This window comes from Corvus hawaiiensis, chromosome 10, assembly GCF_020740725.1.
Source record: "Corvus hawaiiensis isolate bCorHaw1 chromosome 10, bCorHaw1.pri.cur, whole genome shotgun sequence".
In the NCBI taxonomy this organism is placed as follows: domain Eukaryota; kingdom Metazoa; phylum Chordata; class Aves; order Passeriformes; family Corvidae; genus Corvus; species Corvus hawaiiensis.
In genome coordinates, this window is record NC_063222.1 from 5389019 (window position 1) to 5409713 (window position 20695).

The 20695-nt window shown below is 45.7% G+C and overlaps 2 protein-coding genes across 3 annotated transcripts; both read left to right on the forward strand.

Annotated features, from left to right (window-relative positions):
* The first annotated feature begins 114 nt into the window (after positions 1 to 114).
* PASK (PAS domain containing serine/threonine kinase) lies at positions 115 to 18746 on the forward strand. Of its 2 annotated transcripts, none has more exons than XM_048314361.1 (17): positions 115 to 326; positions 1006 to 1219; positions 2282 to 2517; positions 3592 to 3762; positions 5046 to 5186; positions 5755 to 5889; positions 6553 to 6840; positions 7209 to 7308; positions 8820 to 8994; positions 11200 to 12068; positions 12728 to 12909; positions 13321 to 13488; positions 14259 to 14384; positions 14971 to 15105; positions 16516 to 16715; positions 17964 to 18097; positions 18343 to 18746. In XM_048314361.1, exons 2-17 carry the CDS (start codon positions 1048 to 1050, stop codon positions 18525 to 18527), a joined length of 3417 nt encoding a protein of 1138 aa, XP_048170318.1. In that variant the 5' UTR covers positions 115 to 326; positions 1006 to 1047; the 3' UTR covers positions 18528 to 18746. The 2 variants fall into 2 exon arrangements, with proteins under 2 accessions (XP_048170318.1, XP_048170319.1); XM_048314362.1 differs by having other exon boundaries at positions 326 to 617.
* A 743-nt stretch (positions 18747 to 19489) lies between these two features.
* Positions 19490 to 20657, forward strand: MTERF4 (mitochondrial transcription termination factor 4). Its single transcript, XM_048314188.1, has 3 exons — positions 19490 to 19828; positions 19893 to 20077; positions 20159 to 20657. Exons 1-3 carry the CDS (start codon positions 19507 to 19509, stop codon positions 20510 to 20512), a joined length of 861 nt encoding a protein of 286 aa, XP_048170145.1. The 5' UTR covers positions 19490 to 19506; the 3' UTR covers positions 20513 to 20657.
* Positions 20658 to 20695: the final 38 nt, after the last annotated feature.

Below are 20695 nucleotides of genomic sequence, written 5' to 3' on the forward strand. Positions count from 1 at the left end.
AGCCCAGCGCTGCCGCCGCGCCGCAGCCAATCAGAGCCCAGCGGTGCCGCCGCGCCGCAGCCAATCGCCCGCAGGCGGCGCGCCCAGGGGGAGGGGCAGCGCCCCGCCCGCACGCGTGCCGGCTGTGCCCCGCGGCCTCCTGGGAGTTGTAGTTCTTTGCAGGAGGGGGCCGAGGAGGCCGGGACCTGCTCCCCCTCCACCAGCGCCTCGGGCCGGACGCGTTACGCGCTGCTTTCGGCCTCGTCCTTCCGCCTACAAATCCTTCGGAGGATAACTATCGTCCTGCGGAAGGGCCTTCTACCTGCAGCCTTCCGCCCCCGGAGCAGGTCGGCCGCGCTGCCTCGGGCCGACGGCCCGGAGCGCGGGGCACCGCGTGTGGCGGCGGCGGGGAAGGGGAGGCTGGCGGGAGCAACGAATTCCCGGGCGCTCGGTCTGTTTTGCCTGCTCCCGCGCTGGCGTCCCATTTGCTCCTCTCCGTGCCGCTCTCACAACGCCTTTGCTTATTGGGTGCCGCGGCTGCTGAGTCCCGCCTGCCGTTTCCTCGCGCCCTCCGGCTGTGGCGGGCCGCCGTGAGGAGCCGCGGCCGTGGCTGTGAGCGGACCGGCCCCCCTGTCCTGGTGGGGGCCACTGGTGGCGGGGGTGCGGGCGGGGGGAGAGGGTGCTGGCCGGGTGCTCAGCAGCTCTGACAGAAAGAAATGTGGTGGCGGCGTCCTGTCGGTCACACGTGTCCTGCAGACTTGTCTGAGTTGGAAGGGACCCAGAAGGATCATCGAATCCATCTCTTAAGTGAATCCCGTAGCGGGCTCGAGCCCTCACCCGTGCAGGATGCTAAGTCAGTAGTCACCTTTGGGTAATAACCACACAGACCAAACATAGAGCAGGGCGCTCAAGAAGGAGCATTTTGCCGTAGCTTACAGGGCTGTGGCTTGGGTTCGAAGGCATCGTTACCTGCCAGCATCAGTCCCTGCTGTGGGTCTGACTCAGTGTCCTTTGTTTCTGTTGCAGATGGTGGCTCCCTAGGTGTGGCGTGGCAACCAGAGCGCGATCATGGCAGCTAAGGCTTATAGCCCCTCTGAAGGGGGCCTTCTGTCTTCATCAGCAGGCTTAGTCCTTACTTGCTTGAGTGACTCTGATAAGCTAAGTAGATCCTTCCCCTGGGGCAACAAAAGCAGGAAAAATCGTCTCTCTGGGCTCTGTCAGCTTGGAGCATCACTGCCTGGTGAGCACAGTATTGTGAGACTGAGTTCCGATGAAGCTTTTGGGCAGTTTCAGATATTCCTCTTCCCCTTCCTCATACGTAGAGGTAGCAGCAATAAGTATCAGCCAGGATGCACTTGTTCAGTAAGCACCTGAGCCCTGGATTACTGCAGGCTGGGAGAGCCTATAGGGAAAACATTACTGGATAGGTGCTCTGCATTTATACTTGTCCTTGGGCAACCTATATTGGCTGCCACCGGACCATTCTCCCATCTTGTATAATTATCTAAAGCACAAAAAATTTCCAAGTGAGGAGAAAGATGTTGTTGTGTTGGATTCTGTCAGGATGGGAAGAACTTTGCAGTTTACAGTGTGTCCAGATAAGTGTCTCCCCGTGGTGAGCACATTCATGCTGCATACAGTGCATAAATGTCCTTGTGATGAGTTGTTCATAATGCTTCTTCCAGTATTCCTAAACCTTCAAAGCTGCTTACTGATTTGGGAGTGGGCCAATGGCATTGGGCTGCAGATACCACTTCTTCTCAGAGGAATGTTTTTTACAGGCAGAACCTTTGAAAATTTTAGTACAATCACTTGGCACTGCATAGCTTAAAACTGGTGTGGACACAGGTAATTCAATGTCACACACTGTGAAGAGTTGATTAAGTGGCTTCCAACTAATGCAGTTGTTAATAAGGGCTTGAGCACTTACTGCAATTATTTAATGACTATTGCATTTTTAATTTGAGAGATTTCAAAACATTTTAAAAACTGCTAAGTAAAAAAATAGAAGTTAACTGGTCTGGTTAAAACTTATGGATGTTGGCAAGTCGTTTTAGCCTATGGACTGAGTTTATGTGTTCCAGTGGCTGTGATTCAGAAAGATACATTTATTAGAATAGTTTCTGTATTCTTTAGTTTCACTGATTTTATTTTCTTGCAGTTTCTTAAAAAATCTAGAAACATGCATTTTGGAATTACTTGACAGTTGCTTCAGATGACAGCTTTTTTTTTTAAATTCGTTCCTCTGATACTCCTGTAGTAGACTGTTACAGCAACATTGCTGACCTTTATCTTTCCACAGGGGAGAAGGGGAGCTCTTACTGTTCGTCTTCTCTGACAGCTCGTAACATTTGTAGCAACAAAATTGGTAACTTATGGGCTCAGTGGGATTCTGCCTCTCTCTCTTCTTCCATTGGAAGTTCTGCTTCTTGCTCCTTTTTACACACCCCAGCTGTGGAGGAATCCAGCCAGCACCTCCCGGCTGCTGCACGCAACCCAAACCAAGCCATCTTCACCGTGGATGCCAGCACAACAGAGGTATTCACAGCAGAACCTGCAGCACTAAGCTCCCCATAACTGGTACAGGTTGTGTGATAGCAGGCTAAAAGGACTGGTTTTCTTTCGTGTATCTGCAGGTAATCAGGGTATCATGAAGGGATTTTGTAGTCTGCTCCAGCTCAGTAGTCTTCTAAAGATTGATGAGTTGATTTATGAGTAGTTGGCAAAAAATACAATAGCAGAAGCAAGGGTGTATCGAGTCTTTTTTCAAACAGGCCAGGGAGGTTGTGGACTCCCCATTCCTGGAAATGTTCTAGGCCAGGCTGGATAAGGCTTGGAGCAACCTGGTCTAGTGGAAGGTGTCCCTGGCCATGGCAGGGGGGTGGAAGTGGATGGTGGTTAAGGTCCTGTCCAACCTAAACCATTCTGTGATTCAATGATTCTGTAAGAATACAGCTCTGAAGTGACATGAGAGAAGAAAGGAAGAGCAGAATGTGCTTCAAGCCTTCTCTCTGTAAAGTACCAACCCTGAAATGTGTTTGTGGTGGCACAAGAGTTATCTGCCCCAGTAAATATTTCATTTGCATTGGGAGGGAAAGAATTTCTCTGCTTCTGTCCTGAGAGGAATCTAAAATTGGGTCCTGAAAACTTTGAAGAGCTGTGCCATTTTTTAGCTTGAACTGACAGCTCGGGTTTGCCTACTTTAAAGACTCTGAGTCCCAACTTGCTCCATTGCACAGCCTCCAGTCTACCAATGACTGGTGTGATCCCTGCACACCTTTGAGTTTGGATACAGTTTTGTGGCTTGCCTGGGCTTTGCTTGCAAATACAGCTTTGTAGTCTTGCCTCCATGGATGTCATTGTTTACAGTTAAAGCAGGAAACCTAAAAGGAAAGCAATGTCTCAAAAGCACACAAAGATGTGTGGGCAAGGGATAAGTCCTAGAATAAGAATCTATAATGAACTCAGAATTCTAAAGAACCATTTCGTTTCCACCAAGTGGAAGGGATATTATAAGACATTAAAGCAACAACCTGAGGAGATAATGAGCTCTTTAAAAAATGTCCAGCTTTTATTCTTTGTTTAGGTTTGGTTTTTTCTGTTCTTTTCTAGATCCTAGTGGCCAATGACCGAGCTTGCAAGTTGCTTGGGTGCAGTAGTCAGGAACTCATTGGTCAAAAGCTGTCCCACTTGATATCCAGATCTGGTCAAGAGGCATGGGAAGCAGTGGGTGAGGAGTACCTGGAAACCTCTGAGTGTTCATCAGTGGTTTCAGGAACTGTGGTATGTGAAATGTTCAAGGAAATATTCCCCACCACATAAAGTGCTTTTGTAGGCTTTGGTTTGGGATGTATTTTTTTTTAACATTTTCTCTATAATTTCCTGATATATTTAATTTTGTGGGCATTTGGCAGTTATGTCATTTGCAGAACTGTTTGGTTTAAAAGTTTGCAGATGTGGGCAAAAGATGATTTAAGGGGACACCCATGAGAACCTCGCAGCTGTCAACACACACAGTCACCGTGACTTGATGAAATCAGAACTTAAAAGACATTAGAATTTTTAAAAACTGCTTAAGATGGAAAAAATTCTATTGTGGAAGAGTTCCCAGTTGTCTGGTCCTTAAGAATATATTTTAAATTATCTTAATTTGGATTGTGCATATTATAAAGGTACAAGCCAGTGAAATACTGTGCAATGTCTGTGCCAAAACACCATAGCTGGTGCAAAAGAGTGGAATTGATATTTTGCCTAGAATGGGGTTGTTTATAAGAGAACTGTGTGACAAAATCTCCATATTATTTTCTTTTGCTGCTGTTGTGAGTTTTCTCTAGAGAATCCTTGGAAAACGAGCTCATATTCTTTCTGGTGTGTTATTTTTGAACTGAAATTGTTGGTATCTCAGAGCCTTATCTTCCCGAATCCTCAGCTGGATATGGGATGGGGCCAAGTTTGATTCAGTGAAACCAGAGATTAAAATTAAACGTCAGACAGAGGCACTTATATACTTTATAGGAGTCACTGTGTAAGTCATAAACCCATTCTGTCAAGATCATATAAAAATCATGAAAGGCTTGATATGAGCCTTGCAGGCAGTAAGATAAAGAAACATTTTCTGATCAGAGAATAATCTCCTCCCATAAGAAATTAAACTGCTGGCTTTGCAGCTGAAAGTGAGAACTGTGTTACTAATGGGGAGTGTTCATTAGCACCATGGGACATCCCTTAAATAAGGCATCCCTGAGAGGCACTTCTCACTGAATGCAAGCTGTTAGAGTGGCACATTTATTATTCTGAAGTCTGTGCCTTTAGACTTCCAGAGGCAGGGAGAGATGATACAAAAGTAACAACATTTTGTGTATGATCAGTAATTTATTTTCAGACCTTTTCATCTCTGTATTAAAACTGTGTTTCTTCCCATAAAATACTAGTAAGTAGTCAAGAAATTAAGTTTTTCTAATAATGATAGGGAGCTATCTTGGCTCAGAATTTTACCCGTTTGAAATTCTTGCGGAGTAACCACAGTCTCAGTAAGTCATGTCTCCATTTCTGAATCTGGTGGAAAGGTGGATGTTATTGGCCACCTCAACGAGAAGATCCCTGTCTCAGTCTGGCTGAGGCAGATAAGAAGCAAGGACACCCAGCGTTGTGTGGTTGTGCTGGAACCAGTGGAAAGACTTTCAGCTTCTGTTTCCTTCACTGTTGACGTAAGTGTTTTCCTAACAATCAGACGAGACTGCAGTTTGTGAGAGTTTGTGTGTGAGTGGAAGGTGTCTGAAAGGCAGCAGGCACAGGTCACTGGTTGTGAACATGGAGTGTGTCCATGGCAGGGCCTGAAACCAGGGCTGTGCATGCAGGACCTGTGCGTGGATTTCTGGTGGGGCTCACCTTGACATGTTTGACAACCCACATAAAAATACACTCTTTCTCCTCAGGGGACATCTTACACTTCAACAGTGTCTGTTTGGCAGGGGGTTGATAATCTGGGTTATGGATGCCCTTGTGAAAGGATCGTCTTGCTGAGGAGCAGTTCTGTGAGGAGTGCTGGACACCTCTGCCTCTCTCCTGGGCAAAGGGCAGGCTCCCTGCACAGTGATATGGGAATATTGGTTTATGTTGTGTCTGCTTTCACTGAGTGAGTTGTGTCCACCAGAGGACTGCAGAATGAAATTTCCTGCCGTTGCTTAGATAAGTGCAGAAACCACTGTCAAAGTATTGAGTGGACTGTGGCTAAAATGTTAAAATTTTAACAATCTTGTAAATTTTCCTCCCCAGGGAAAAATTACATCGTGTGATCTCCTTTATGCCCATCTCCATGGCTACCCAACATTGGAAACAGTAGTTGGACTCCACATAAAGGACCTGATTCCTTCTGTGCAGATCCCTCCTCTAGGCAAAAAAATCCCAAAGGTATAGTGTAAGCACCAACCTCATTCTTCCATAGCCTTCCCATTTGGAGTACATGTGCATGCTGTTTTCCCTCCTTACATAACAGAAGAAAGCATTTCAGAGGAAAGCCTGGTTCCCCTGGAAAAGAGTATGCTGCTTTCTTGTGGAGCTGCTGTCTGAAGAGTTCCCAACTAGGGATGAGACCATGCCCTGACCTCTCACTGGAATCTGTCCTGATGAAAGACAATTTTCTCCAATCCTAGCTTTGTAAGACACCATGCTCTCTCTGTCAGCTCTTTAGGATTCCTTTTAATTCTTTGATTCTTAGAATTCATTTCAGTTATGTCTGTCTGAGGAGTGAAAGAATACCCAGGTCTTGCAAATGCCATGAAAATGGGCAGATAGGGAGTTGAAGGAGGCCTTCTATGAATGCCTAATTTGTTGAAAAGCTGCAGCATGGACTGGTCTTCATCTTCAGGATATTTATATAGTGGTTCAACACTGGATTCCAAATCCTTAAAAATCCAGATGTTGTTCATTTTGATATTCACAAGATTGGTTCCTTTTTCTTTTCCTGCTCCTTTTCCTGAGAATTCCTGTGTAATTTTATATGAATAATGAAATAAACCCAAGACGTTTGGTTAGAGGTTTTCTGTTTGAGTTGGTTGTTTTGCTTTAATTTAGAACCTCAGGATCCAGCGAGCTGCAGGCCAATCCAGAGAGGGTAACATGTTTCCTCTCAGTTTAAAGCTGGAAGTCAGCCATCTGGAGGAGGAGCAAGCAGCAGTGCAGAAAGATGAGATTCCACAGGCAGAAGGCTCTCTCCCACGCTATCAGTACTCTGCTACAGTTGTGGTTTTCTCCACCATCAGTGGTCTCATTACTGTCCAGTCAGATGGAATCATCTGCGGCATCTCGGATAGTTTTGCTTTAATGCTCTTTGGCTATGAGAAGAAAGATCTGTTGGGAAAGGTAAGATAAGAAGTTTAAATCCTCACAGAAGACTGATACATGTGGCAGCATATCCACTGGAATTGTGAAGTTGTCTTTTACACTCCTTGCCATCACAGAACCCCTGTGTTCCACACGTTCTGTGCGTGAGGTGTAGGATGACACGTGAATTCCCGTGCTGTAATTGCTAAGACTTGCAGTGCTGAGGAGCTACTATGGATTTCAAGTAGCCCAAAGCAAGCTGCACAGTTCTGTGTTCTCCACTGGTCATGTGGATCACTTTTTCCTGGCTATCTGTGAGAATCAGGTTCACAGACACAGATTGTTAGCATTTGCCCCCATCCTGTGAGACTTGGCTTAGCTTTATAAGGTTTTGTTCTTTGTTTTAGAACATTACATTCCTGATCCCTGGTTTCTATAACAACATGGAAAGAAGCAGTGGCTGTTCTTTGCCTTTACCTCCTCTGGATAATTCCACAGGGACAGAAGGTGAGTGCCTTTTTGGAGGTGTCAGTGCCTGCCATACAGCTGGCTCTGGCTGCTGTAACCAAGGGGAAATGAGCAGAGACAAGAGGTTCACCTACAAACATTCTTCATAAAAGCAATGTCCCTCCATGCAGTTTTTAAATTGGGTTTCCACTACAACCTCAGGTAAAGAGAATCGTTCACCTAAGATTGAGTTTCTCTCTTTTGTTGCCAAGAAGATAGAACCGAATATCCAATTTGGAAATTACAGTGAGAATAGAGAATGCTTTGTACTTAACAAGCACTTCCCCTCCCTCCCTCCCTCCCCTGCTAGGACCCTGTGGTATTTTAAAATGTATAAAACACAGCTTTTGTGACTGTATTGCAGTGGAGCTGTAGCTACTTAGGATTAATATTTTAAGGGAAAAATCTAATATTCTGAATAGGCTTGTGCTGCTGGCTAATATTCAATGTTATGGTTGCTGTGTTTCAATCAGGGAAGCGTCACATTCTTCTGATGCAGTTTGCATCAGAATTTATCAAAATTTTACTTCTCTGAACACAGCATGAATAAACAGAAGCAAAGAAGCCTCGTGTTTCCATATCTGTCTTTTCCAGCTAGCTCTGCCCAACAGAGAGAACACCAGCAAGTTCATGCTTTTGTCCATATCACAAGAGACCTTTTATGCTGGTTTTGTCTCTGTTTTTTTCCCCCTATTTTCTTTTTGTCTTTGCTTAGAAATGCACGTCTGTGCTGAAACCAATGCACCCTACTGGAACAAAGAAGAGTTAGTAGTGTACAATTTCTTAGGTAATTCTTTGATGAAATGATGCCCCTAATCTAGGAGTAGTTCAGTTCTTCTGTGAGGAAGCATTGTTGGCACTCTGCCATTACTGATTAAAGGATTGTTCTAGATTCAAATCTAAATTTGTTCTTTTGTTATCTTCTTCTGCAGCAACAATACTTGGATTACTTCATCTTCCAAACTCATGTTTTTCTTCTGATCTTTTGTCACTGGGAAAGGACAGAACTTCATCTCCTCTTCTTTCAAACACATTTAGACTCTTTTTTTATCATACAGCTTCAGTGAGTTACATAAATCCAGTCCAAACCTTTTCATTATATAGGTTTGGAATGGGCTGGATACATGTGGTTTGGGCTTTTTTTTTTTTTAATGCTGCTGCTGCTGTATGATCATTTTAATTTCAGTCTCTTTACATTACTGGCACTTTTCTAGGTCTCTGAACTTCAATTCAAGTAGCTAAGGAATGATACCAATATCTGCCAAAGAACTTTGATAGAAAAGCAAATTTTGGCAGCCCTAAAACATGTAGATTCCTGCATGTGGTGATTTCTCAAAGTAGAGTGGAATGCTCATATTTTGACTGTTTTGCCTCAATCAAGCCTTTTATACTCAGTTCCTTAGGGAAAAGACAGACCAAGGCAGTTCCAAGTTTATTTTTAATCACTGTAGCCTCTGAAGCCTAAACATAAACATTTAAGTTGGTGTGGTTTTGTTTCCTATTTGGTACAGAGAGCAGCTTCTTGGCTGCATCTTTAGCACACCTTCTGTCAAGAGATGAAGAGCAGAAATTGGAACAACAACACGAAGGTGACAAATTAATACATGATGAGAATGAGCAAAAGAATGGGACCGGTTTCTTTTCTCCTCCCTCACCTCCTGAAGCAGCATCCACCCCCACTAATAGGTAGGCATTTCATAGACTGCATATTCACTTGGGAAAATGAAGAGCTGTGCTGGCAATCACCAGCAAAAGCTGATTTTTTCACCTGTGTGATGTCTGTGGGAAGGTGTAGCAAGGGCCTTCCATGTTTGCTGTCTTTAGAATCTGAGTGCAAGAGAGGCTGAGCTGGACCTACCTTAGATTTTTATTTAGATCTGCACAACCTACCATTGTAAAGTTACAGCAATTCCAGCTCTAAAGGGAACCAAATGTTTCATCCAGACTAGGAAAGGTAATTAGGCTCTGTCTTCACTAATCATAAATAGTGGATGTTTATTTCCTTCCAGCTGGTGTTGCACTGAAGTCAGGGTACCTGGAGGGAATTCTAAGTGTTATTCCTTCTGGTGCTTGGTGCAACTGTCAGGTCATCCATTAAAACAGGCTACTGGGTTACTGAAGCCCAGCCATTTTTTCTTGCACATTTCCAGGTCTTTTTCCTGTTACAAGGTTAGAAATTCTGTAGAAGTACATATATGATGCTCACAGCCTACCTGAAGTCAAATTTTAACCCTTCCACGTTAACAATTCTAACCTTCAGTAAGCTTTACTACTAAATTTACTATCCATTTTAAGGTATAGACTATTACAGCACAGTTTTTGCTGCATTTTTTAGTGGCTGATAATGTCATTTTTTGTACTCTCCTGATTTACATCTCTCATATCATACTTGGATTGTAAGTGCTCTGCTTCATTGTTTCTCTATGCTGCATTTTTACTAATGGAAATGTTTGCAAAATACCTTGTGCTATGGGCTTCAGTAAACCCTGATTGATGGAGACATCCATCTCCTGTGGACACACCAGGGATCTTCTGTTTTCAGGACTGGAAGTGCCCTGCTGATATGTTAAGGCCTGAACAGCAGGCCTAAGCACCAAATTGACTTACAAGATGTATCTTGAGCATGATGCTGTCGATACCATCAAGGTTCTTTTGTTAAAAATAGATGATCAAAACATTTCTATTAGTTGTTCTTAATGCCAAACCTGCTGCTGTAGAGCCGTTTGTATAACCTTGTGTAAGATACATTCAGAAATCCTCCCAACTGATATCCCCAGGGGCTTGTTAGTAGAATATTTTAGGAAAAACCCTCCCAGCCCTGGCCCTGGCCCTGGCTGGTTGGAAAGTGGGCTGTCAGAACCAGATGTTTTCTGCACAAAAAGGTAAACAAGTCATTTGGACTGTTTGATTTGGGCCTATAAAAGCTGGACCCCTTTTTTGGGCAAACTTGGGGACCTCACCTAAAAGTGGACACACAGCATAGGATTTTCCCAGTTGCTGGGAAGACTTCTCCAGGTCCTCACTGAAAAAAGGGGCTCCCCAGCAATTGCAGACTCTGGGTGATGGTAAAGTATTTAAGCAATTGGTGATGGATCTTTCTCAGTCACTGTTCTTATTCTCTCTCATGCAGTAATGATTAGATGCATCACCTTGCTTATTTTTGCTTGTTGATAAAGCTGAGCAAGTAATAAGCTTATTGTTCTATCAGATGTATCCTTTTACCTCTGTTTTGCCTCAACATTAACAGTAAAATAAGACCATTCTTTCCATTGGTGTCTGTGGCCATTCAGTCACCCCCATCAACTGGGAAAACACCTGCCATGTGTATTAGTTTTTTTTGTGGTGGTAAATGGTTTATGATCTATATTCAGAAATTAGGCTAAAGTAGGAAATTATCCATAGGGGAAGAGTGCCATCCGAGTGTACCTGCTCTTCTTTGGTGAATTTGTTAGGATTTTGGATGCCTGTGCAAACAGCTTTCTGCCTTTTGCTTTTGAACTTGAAATAAAACTATTGGTCCAGGTTTTAACTAGTGACCATATTTAAGTGGGTATTATAGGGTAGGACAGTTTTCTTACTCTTTTGTAATCATGATGTCACTGATAGCTCTGAGTCTTTGCAGTGAGGACAGCCTTGCTACCAGTGGGCTGTCAGCCCACCAGAGAGCCTTATCCCAAAAGCTGGCTTGACACCATCAGAGCAGTGGAACAGTATAGAACAGTGGAAACTTCAGGATCAAATAATTCTCACAAGATGCTCTCTGCAAGGCTCTCTCACATCATCTGACTCAGAACAGTGGGATTTAGGTCAGAACACGGAGACTCCAGGAAGAAGCAGTCACAGTGCAGTATCTCCTGCAGTAACTGTTGCCTGGTTGCCTGTTTGTTCCAGACCAGAAGACAATCTAAATGCATCATCCTGTGACCCAGTGAAGCTGCCTTCTGAAGTTACTTGTAACTCACCTGGAACACCAACAGTGGATGAGCCATGGCCTGGGACAGCACTGAACTGCAGACAAGACCTTAAAAGCCGCATGGTTCCAGGGCAGGTGTCAAAAACAAACTTGATGTGTGATGCAAAACATTCCAGCCGCCAGCACATTGTTGTTGACAACTGCCTGCTAAATGATGCTTCGACCTTCTTTGCGCATGAAAGAAACACTGTCTGTGATGTTTGCTCAGGAAATAAAACAGGTCACAGTGCTTCTGCACCAGGAGCTGCCACAACCTCTGAAGGTGCCCAAGAATCTGAACTGAACTGTATTTGCTCTGGTCTTGAGGTACTGGGTCTGAATAATGGTGTCAAGGGGAACTCAGACAATTCTTTAGGTGTTCCTGCAGCTCTTGCAGGAGCGTGTTGCTGTGATGCGGTGGACTCCAATCTGCTAATTGAGCCAAACGGTGCCTTTTGCACTCATCAAGGAAAGCAGCAGCTGAGTGGTGTTGCCACAGAAGCTGATTCTGGGTGGCTGGCCTCCAGAAGGCATTTACAAAACTCTGAGGAATCCTCCAAAGCATTTCCTGAGAAACCTGAAACCCTTGCAGAAACTGTGGGGGACAACTCCAACAGAAATCCCCTGAAAAGCAAACGTAGGCCTGAAGAACACTGCCAGGTGCTCAGGCAGCAAAATATGGAGATAAAAGTAACATCAACCCCAGTGAAACAAGAAGGCAGGCTAAACCCAGCAGCTCCTTTGACCTGGGAGATTCTGGAAGGCAGCTACATTGGGAACTGCTGTCACAGAGATGGTTCACAATTCAGTAAGTGAAACCTTGTCCCCTTCCCAAACTCTTATTGGGGTGCTCCTTTTCACCCACAGTTTTGCAGAATGCAGATGGTTCTGGTTAAAAGCTGACAGTGGAGAGGAAGGAAGAAACATCTAGAAGAAAAAATGGTATTTAAGTGTACCCAGAGGATATTAGAAAAGGAGGTGGTATAAAATACGAATTTGATAAGAAATTAATCCCTACTGAAAAGTCAGAAATACTGTCAAAACATGATTAAAAAGTTTGAACCTGATAACCTTTTCTGAACAGAAAATACAAACTCCACTGTAAAACTGTAAATTGCATTAGAATTGTATAATGGAATTTGTTTCATTCACTCCTTCATCTGCATTCAGTGGCTTGTAGAATAAAATCCCCATTTTTATGTAATCTAGAATAACAGTGTGAAATGAATAATCACAGTTGGACACTGACAAGTCTCTGCTGGAGGTGGGAGCTCTGGAGGTAGCTGATAGGTACCTCTAGAATAGCTGTGCTGCTGTCAGCCCCTCTGATGATTCTTTACTGAGCAAGTGTTCCCCAAATTCTGAACTTTTTGTCAAGAGCTCAGAATTTTGTCCTAAAATGTCTGCGGTCTTATTCAACACTAAAGTTACATTCTACCATTTTAATTTCCTCACCTGTTTCTGCAGGCATCCTCTTCGAGGTGAAATGTGCAGAACTGCAGGATCCCACTGTACTTTTCTGTGTCTGGGTGGTGAAAGACATTTCACAGAGCCAAAAGGAAGCAGTAGAAGAGACTCAGAATTTGCTTGCCAGCCTAGCAAACTCTGCCCAATCTGTTGCTGATCTTTCTACTAAAAGTCTTGGAGAAGTAAGACATCCTACCTTTGAATATTGAGCATTTCTCTCCTTGTTTGACTGTTAAGCTGAAGCTAAAGTCAAGATGTTTTTCAAATTAATGACATGAGTTGGTGGGGTGGATGTTGCTGTTTCTTTGTTTCCCTACTTTTTTAATAGATATTAAAACAAAATCTCAATTGCTATTTTGTAACACTTCTGGTTACAAAATAGTAGTTCTGTAGTTCCTTTCCAGTCTGAACAATGCAGTTCCAAACTGCAGGATACTCAAGGAGTACAGTTCTCACTATGAGAACCAAAGATTTCTCCTTTTATCTGTTCTTGCAGATGTGTATGTTCTTTTCAGTATTTACTCATTTTATGAATGTCATTCTGTGGCTTGCTCATTTTTTCCTGCTATTGTAACTGATATATACGTACTTAGGCCATCAGATCAGCTTCACTTTTCAACAATTCCCGAAGAGCTGAAGATCTTGAAGGATTGAAAGCATGTGAGGGAGAATATGCAAAAAATTACAGCACTCTCAGTCTTATTGGCAAAGGCTCTTTCGGCTTTGTCTGGAGTGCCAGGGGCAAGAAAGATCACCAGGAGGTGAAGTATTTCTTCTAGCTCTATTGCAATAACAATTTAGGATGAAAACTGAAAGGTTAGAGCATTCATATTCTGTCAACACTACACTTGTCAAAAGCTTGTCTTTGGTAGTTTGGGGTTTTGCTTTGTTTAAACAGACATCTGTAATAGAAACAGGATAGCAGAACATTTGCACTGATGTAGTGTAGGGATGTTACCTGAGACAGCAGGTGCAGAACGAGCTAATGCACTAATGAATGTAGCTAATTGAACCTGTTGAAAGAAGTAGACATTAATCTTAACAGAATTATAGCTTTTAGTCTTCTGTCTCTATGAAAGAGAATGGCAGACCTCAAAATCTTTGTTGTGCCATGACTCAGGAATGGGGAGTAGACATGTTGAGATTATGGCAACTCCTCTTTATCAGGAGAAGTATTTTGGGTGCTGAGAGACAAGCTCTGGTGTTTTCTCTTGCATGGATGTTAAGTGCTCATTTCCCTCCACTGCACCCATGTGCCAGAAGCCACCATTGCTGTAACTGGTTGATAAGAGAGCTGGCCTGTCAAAGCCTTTGGAATTCAGAGCAGCAATGAAAACATTCAATTTATGTGTCATTTGGCTTCTAGGACTAAATTAGTTTAAACACATTTGAAGATACTATAAGCTATTCACACTGGGTTACTTCCATCCCTCTAGTAATATGAGGCATTAACAGATTTCCTAGAAATTCACTTACCTGACACTCAAAGCCATGCTTTGGCAGGTGATGCTGAATCCTGTTGTCTGTGTAGGTTGTTGTAAAGTTCATCTGGAAGGAGAGGGTGCTGGAGGACTGCTGGGTAGATGATCCTGATCTGGGAAGGGTCACTCAAGAAATTGCAATCCTGCTGAAGCTGCAGCACCCCAATATCATTAAGGTACAGTGACTCGGAATTAGTGCAGTTTGCACTGCATCAGGTGGTTTGTTGGAATACTGGGTGTCTTGTGCTCCTCTTCAGGAGTGAAGTGTCCTGTATTGAGTCTGTCTTTTCAGGAAAGAAAATAACCTGTTTATCCTGCCTTGTTTTGGAGGGTGTGTCACAGCACACTATTGCTTGCTTCCACACTTTTACCCAAAACTGTTCTGAAGATGTGACTCTTAACAGAAAAAAAGCTGTTTCAAGATAAGAGGCATATCTTGGAAGTGTGATGTCACATCTGAACTAGCTCAGTAAATAATCTGGACACTTGTTTCATCCTCTTTGTTTTGAGGTTGTTGGTTTTGATTTTGGAGTTGTTTTTTCTTTTTCTTCAGAAAGAGAATTCCTCTTGGATTTAATTCTGCTCCCAGTTTTAATTCTGTACTCTTTTCAAGAAACATTTGTGCTCAGTGAAATGAGACTTTAAAGATTATAATATATGCCAGTTAAATCTCCAAGAGGAGAGCAGTGTTCGTTAAAAAAAAGAAAAAAAAGGCAGTTTTTGAGGATGAAGCACATGATTAAACAGGTCTTTTATTTATAGGTGCTGGATGTATTTGAAAATGAATGCTTCTTCCAACTGGTGATGGAGAAGCATGGATCTGGTCTGGACCTCTTTACATTTATTGATAATCAGCCCAACTTGGATGAGCCATTAGCAAGTTATATATTCAGACAGGTGAGAGCAGAATTGCTGCATGCAGGTAAGACTTGGTTAATGTAAGAACCAGGACTCTGTTTCACTTAATACTGGCTGATCAACTGGTGTGCTGAACTGGAGTTGTGCTCAATACTTGCAGAACCTTTCCTCGCTGTTCTGTAGGGCTGATTGAAATGCTACCTGCAGAAACCTTGTTAAGGTTTACTTAGAAACAACAAAGAAGCCTTTCCAGGACCTTACTGCCTGTGAGGGTTTCCCGTGGAGCCATGGCCCCTCAGCTGTTATCAGGACAGCACACAGCCCCTGTCACCCAGACACCGTTCATGTAGCAGTCACATTTCCTCTGAGGGAGGAGGAAAACTCACAGAAGCTGCCCTAAGCCTACAAAAAGCCACATTTTCACTTAGTTCAGTGCTTAGTTTAGATTGGTTACAGGAGTAAAGAGCTCTGCTCTTTAAATCAAGAAATTATCTTGGATTTTAACGTGGCGTAAGCAAAGGAACTCAGGGTAGTTGCCCATGAGTCAGGGGCTTGCCTGAGAGCTGAATTGCCCTTTGTTTAGTGAGTTAACCACAGCAGCAGTCCCTAAGTAATTCCCCCTCATGAGTTTTGGAGTAAATTCCTTGCTCTAGGGTATGCAGGAATTGCTGTGCACGTGGTAACCCCCCCCCCCACCCTTGCTGTGCCCACACTGCCCTCACCTGGGGTGCTGATGGAAGATGGAAGCCAAAGGTGTCCCTTTAACCTTGTGATGGGTCCTTTCCTTAACTCAGCCTGAGGTTGGTAAGGCTGTCTTGTTCCCTCAGATCTGAACTGCATTTCTCTGCAGAGGCAGATTTGTATTATAAATAGAAACTTTTCTCCCTCAGCCATCTGCTTCTCTTGTTAAAAACATGGTAGGAGTCACGATCGTCTCCAAGGTGATATCACTCTCATGCTATCCTTAATTATGGCACTGAAGCCTGAGTCGTGCAGGAAGAAGAATGGAATTTAGGAATGATTCTATTATTAATACCAAACTTTGCTCTTAAATGCCTTGTCATCCTGCAGTATGGAAGGCACACAGTAATATCCTCCTGGAGAAACCAAAGAACCCTCCAAATGAAGCTGGGGTAAAAATAGAGTAACTTCCTGGATTGTAGCAATGAGCTCCAATGCTCACAATCACATCATGACTGCAGCATCCCCTCCTCCTGCACATTTGTGAGAGGGAAGCAGCAAAGGCTCTTTAAAGTGTCTCTTCCAAGAGCACTGCAGCAATGCTGACAGGCAGGCCTGAGGCCATTTCCAGTTACCATAATTAGGATGTATATCTTGTTTAGATAGTGTCAAAACAAGCCAAAATGTGACTCTGGGAAAGCTGTGATGCCACATCAATTATCCAGGGCACTCTGTGTAGTAACACCAACTTCTTTCCATCTCTTCCAGCTTGTATCAGCCGTTGGGTATCTCCACTGTAGGAACATCCTTCACAGAGATATCAAGGATGAAAATATTGTCATTGCTGAAGATTTCACTATTAAATTAGTGGACTTTGGTTCGGCTGCCTACCTGGAACCTGGGAAATTGTTTTATACCTTCTGTGGGACAATTGAATACTGCTCACCAGAAGTGCTGTCTGGCAAACCGTATGTCACCCTCTGAAAAGTCATTTTTGTGCCATCACACCAAAAAACCCACGTTTGCAGGGCTGGAACAGAGAAGCCAAGCTGCTGTGTCATTGGAACACTGCTAGAGTATCTAACCACAGGGAAACTGCAGCTAGATTTAAGGCACTGCAGTGGCAGAAGTCACTGTGAAGGTTTGAGTGCATGCAAAGTAGGGCAGTGTAGTGACAGAAATCAAGTTGTGAAAGCTTGAATATGTACAAAGTTGTTTCTAAATCTGTTGTCAGGCTTTCTCTAGCAAAAGCTGCTCCTTCAGAGAGGTGGAGTAAGCAAGTATTGCTGTTGATAGCACCTTCTCCTTTCATGTCTGTGCTTTGTAACCTCCCACTCTTATCCTCTCTGTCCTCCTCTTTTCTACATGCTTCCCTCTATTTGAATTTTTGCAGTTTGATCTTTGTTCATCTCCCCACTGATTTTTGTACTCCTTGGGACTCAAGGATTCTTCCCTTGCAGCATCTCTTGCTGCTGTTTTGATTGTGCTACCTGAATCTTGGCTCTCTTCCCTCTTCTTTCCCTCTCCAAGTGCTCTGTACCTGGCAGCCAGTGCTCTCATACCTGCTCCACAAGGAAGCCTGCCCATCACAGGGGTGGCACGTGCTGTAATGCTATGTGCCTGGATGTATCTTGCTCCTGCTTCACAGCTGTTTCCATGGGTCCTTCAGGCAGCTCCTTGTAATGGAGTGGGGGGAAGAAGCAATGCAAGGAGGAGAGGAAATTCCTGCTGGGAATGAGATGAAAGGTGAAGCAAGCAGCTCTGCCCTGGGAGTTCCACCTTGTACTGTGTGAAGGAACTGGCATGTTTTCTCAGATGGAATTGAGATAGTTAATAGTTATTTCCAAAAAACTTTTGTTTTGAAAGGGCTGGGAGGATGTGTTTGCTCTTCCAGTTAAATGTTTACTTGATAGTTTTGGCTGATGATGAAGAAGGTGGAGGGGCAAGTCCTTGTCAGCAGCTTACATATATGGAAGTTGGGTGCATGTTACACACACTCATCAACAGAAACTGGTTGGCTATTCTCTGGTTGGTTTTATTTTCTGGAGAAGAACAATGCAGACTCCTCAAGCACATGAGAACCTTCTTAGAATTCTCACAAACTTCCTATGTTAAAACAAAAATTGGAAACAAGGGCTGTCAATGCCCTTTTTACTTCCTTTAGCATATAGATATGTACTGGCAATCTGATTTTAGGCAAGCTTATCTCTGCACAGGTACCATGGCCCTGAGCTGGAGATGTGGTCGCTTGGCATCACCCTTTACACCCTGGTCCTTGGGGAGAACCCTTTCTGTGAGCTGGAGGAGGCCTTGGCAGCTGTCCTGTGTCCTCCTCGCCCTGTGTCAGAAGGTGAGCTCTTCCCATTTGCTTTTCAAAAGGAACAGATCTCTTGGGAAAGTATAAGCAGCGTTTTTTCACCAGAAATAAAGGGGAAGACTGAAAAAGTGCTCCCCACTATGTTCTGTGATGATTTGACAAGCTGCTCAATGCAGCAGAGTTTGGGGGATTCGTCGTTCTTTGAACATAGACCATATCTCTCATTCCTAACCTGCCTAAAGTCCATCCTGAGCCATCCCTCTGCTGTCTCTGCCCAGGTCTCATGGATCTCATGGCCGGGCTCCTGCACCCCGATCCAGAGCAGCGCATGACTCTTGCTATGCTAGCAGAGCATCCTTGGCTGCGACAGCCTGTGAACCTGGCTGATTATACCTGGGAAGAGGTGTTTGCTGAGCCAGCAGCTTCATCCAGGGATGACTTCGAGGAGTCTGAGCTGTGTTAGCAGGATAGTTCCCATTGGAAGGTCACCTGCTGATCCCCACATATACTCAGTTTATTATTGTTCTTACCCAGGACATGTTTCAAAGATGTGAAGCAAAGATTTTAATGTTGTTTAAATTGTTCATAGCTTGGAATATATTTTTATTGGCTCATTTTACTTTTTATATGTAGTTCATATATCTTTCTGAAAAGTGAGTGAATAAATGAATGATAACATGTCTTTTGGTTTTCTGGAGTATGCGTGCACAAAGGAGCCTCAAAACTAGACATGTAATTGCAGGATTTGGGTGGGAGGGGTGGGTTGGTGGTGTCTTTTTTTTTAATATCAGAGTCCTGTCTGTATCCAGGAAAACTCCTCGATTTTGATGAGACAAACATATTGGGAAGAAAAAATAGATTCAGTAAAGAGAATTCGGTTGAGACATGGGTAACAGGAACATTTTGGGGTACAGCACAGCCGAGGTCAGGCTGCTTGGGAGGAAGTGCTGGGAAAAGGCACCGGTTCTGCCGGCTGCTGCTGCTGCTTTCTGACACCAGCTCTGCAGACAAGCAACAGAACTCGGCTTGATTACTAAAGATTAGCTTTCAATCCACTTTGGACTCTGCTATCTCCATCCGAACACATAACAACCGGCCCTCACCTGCCTTCTGTAGCGCGGCGGTGGCACCGCGCCCCGGCTCTGGCCCCGGTGGGGATGATGCCCCGCGGCCCGCGCCGCTCTCGGCTCGGCTCTGCGGGGATGGGAGCGAGCAAGGCGCTCTGCGCGCCCTCTCCCCCGCGTACCGGGCCGCTTCTGCCCCGAGCGAGCCCGCCCTACGCGCCCGAAGGGATCGGGCCGGGCCTGGCTCGCACCCCGCCCCTCCTTTCGGTCCTCCGGCGCTGCCCGGGGCGGGATCGCGGCCGCTCGGGCCGGGCCGCGGCGGGGGCGGAGCGCGGCGGGGCTGTCCCGGCGGGGCTGTCCCGGGCCCAGCTCGCGGCCATGGCGGGCTGGCTGGGGAGGGCGCTGCTGCCGGGCCGGGCGCTCCCCGCCGCCCCCGGGCCGTGCCCTCGTCGCGGCTGCGGGGAGGTGGCGGCGCTGCGGGCCATGGGCTTCAGCCAGGAGCAGGCCCGGCGGCTCCTGGCGCTGCAGCCCCGGCTCGGCCCTGAGCACCGGGAGGCGGCGGCGGCGCAGCTGCTGCTGCTCGGGCTGAGCACCGAGGCCGCCCTGGCGCTGCTGGAGCGGAGCCCGGCGCTGCTGCGGCTGCCCACGGAGCGACTCCGGGAGCGCGCCGAGGAGCTGCGGCGCCTGGGGCTGGACGGAGGTAGGGCAGCGTGCGGGGGTGCGGGGGGGACACCGGGGCCCTGCCGCTGACGTGCTGCCCGCAGGCCGGCTGCTGCGGGCGGTGAGCCGCTGCCCCCAGCTCTTCCACGTGCCCCGGAAGAGGCTGGAGGCGGCGGTGCGGCTGCTGCGGGAGCGCTGCCTTTTCACGGCGGAGCAGCTGCGGGAAGTGCTAGGAACCTGCCCCACCGTCCTGCTGGAGGAGCCGCGCACCCTCCATCACCAGTTCCAGGTGAGGACCGGGACCCGCCTTCCTGCCAGAACCGGCTGCGGGAGTAGGGCTGTGCCTGACACCCCCCGTCCCGCCCTGCAGTACGCCTACTTCAGAATGGGGGTCCAGCAGAAGGAGATGGTGAAGGCTCGGCTCTTCCAAATGCCCTTTGCTGAGCTCCGGAATCGGCACGTCTTCTTGGAGCGCCGGGGGCTCTACGAGACCCCACACAAAGGGCAGACCCAAACCAGTAACCCAAAACTGAAGGACATCCTTCAGCTCCCGGAGAAAGACTTCCTGGCCAGTCTGGCACACTCTACCCCAGAGGAGTATGAGGTCTTCAAAAAGCTGCTGGCTCGAGAGGACGAGGAGAAGGAAGAGGAGGATGTGGATGCACTACACACAGAGGACAGTGAGGATCTGGACAGTGATGAAAGTAAAACAGCCCGGGAGTGAGGAGGTGAGGCTCCGAGGTGCCCGAGCCCTCCCCTGTTTGTGCACTCTCTGGGTGCTTTGGGCTCCCACCCCACACCAGCACCCGCCAGGGTGGGTGCAGGGCCCCATGGGTGGGGCACAAATAAATCCCATCTGTCAAATACAACAACACTCATTTCTCCTCTTTGATCAACTACTTAAAAA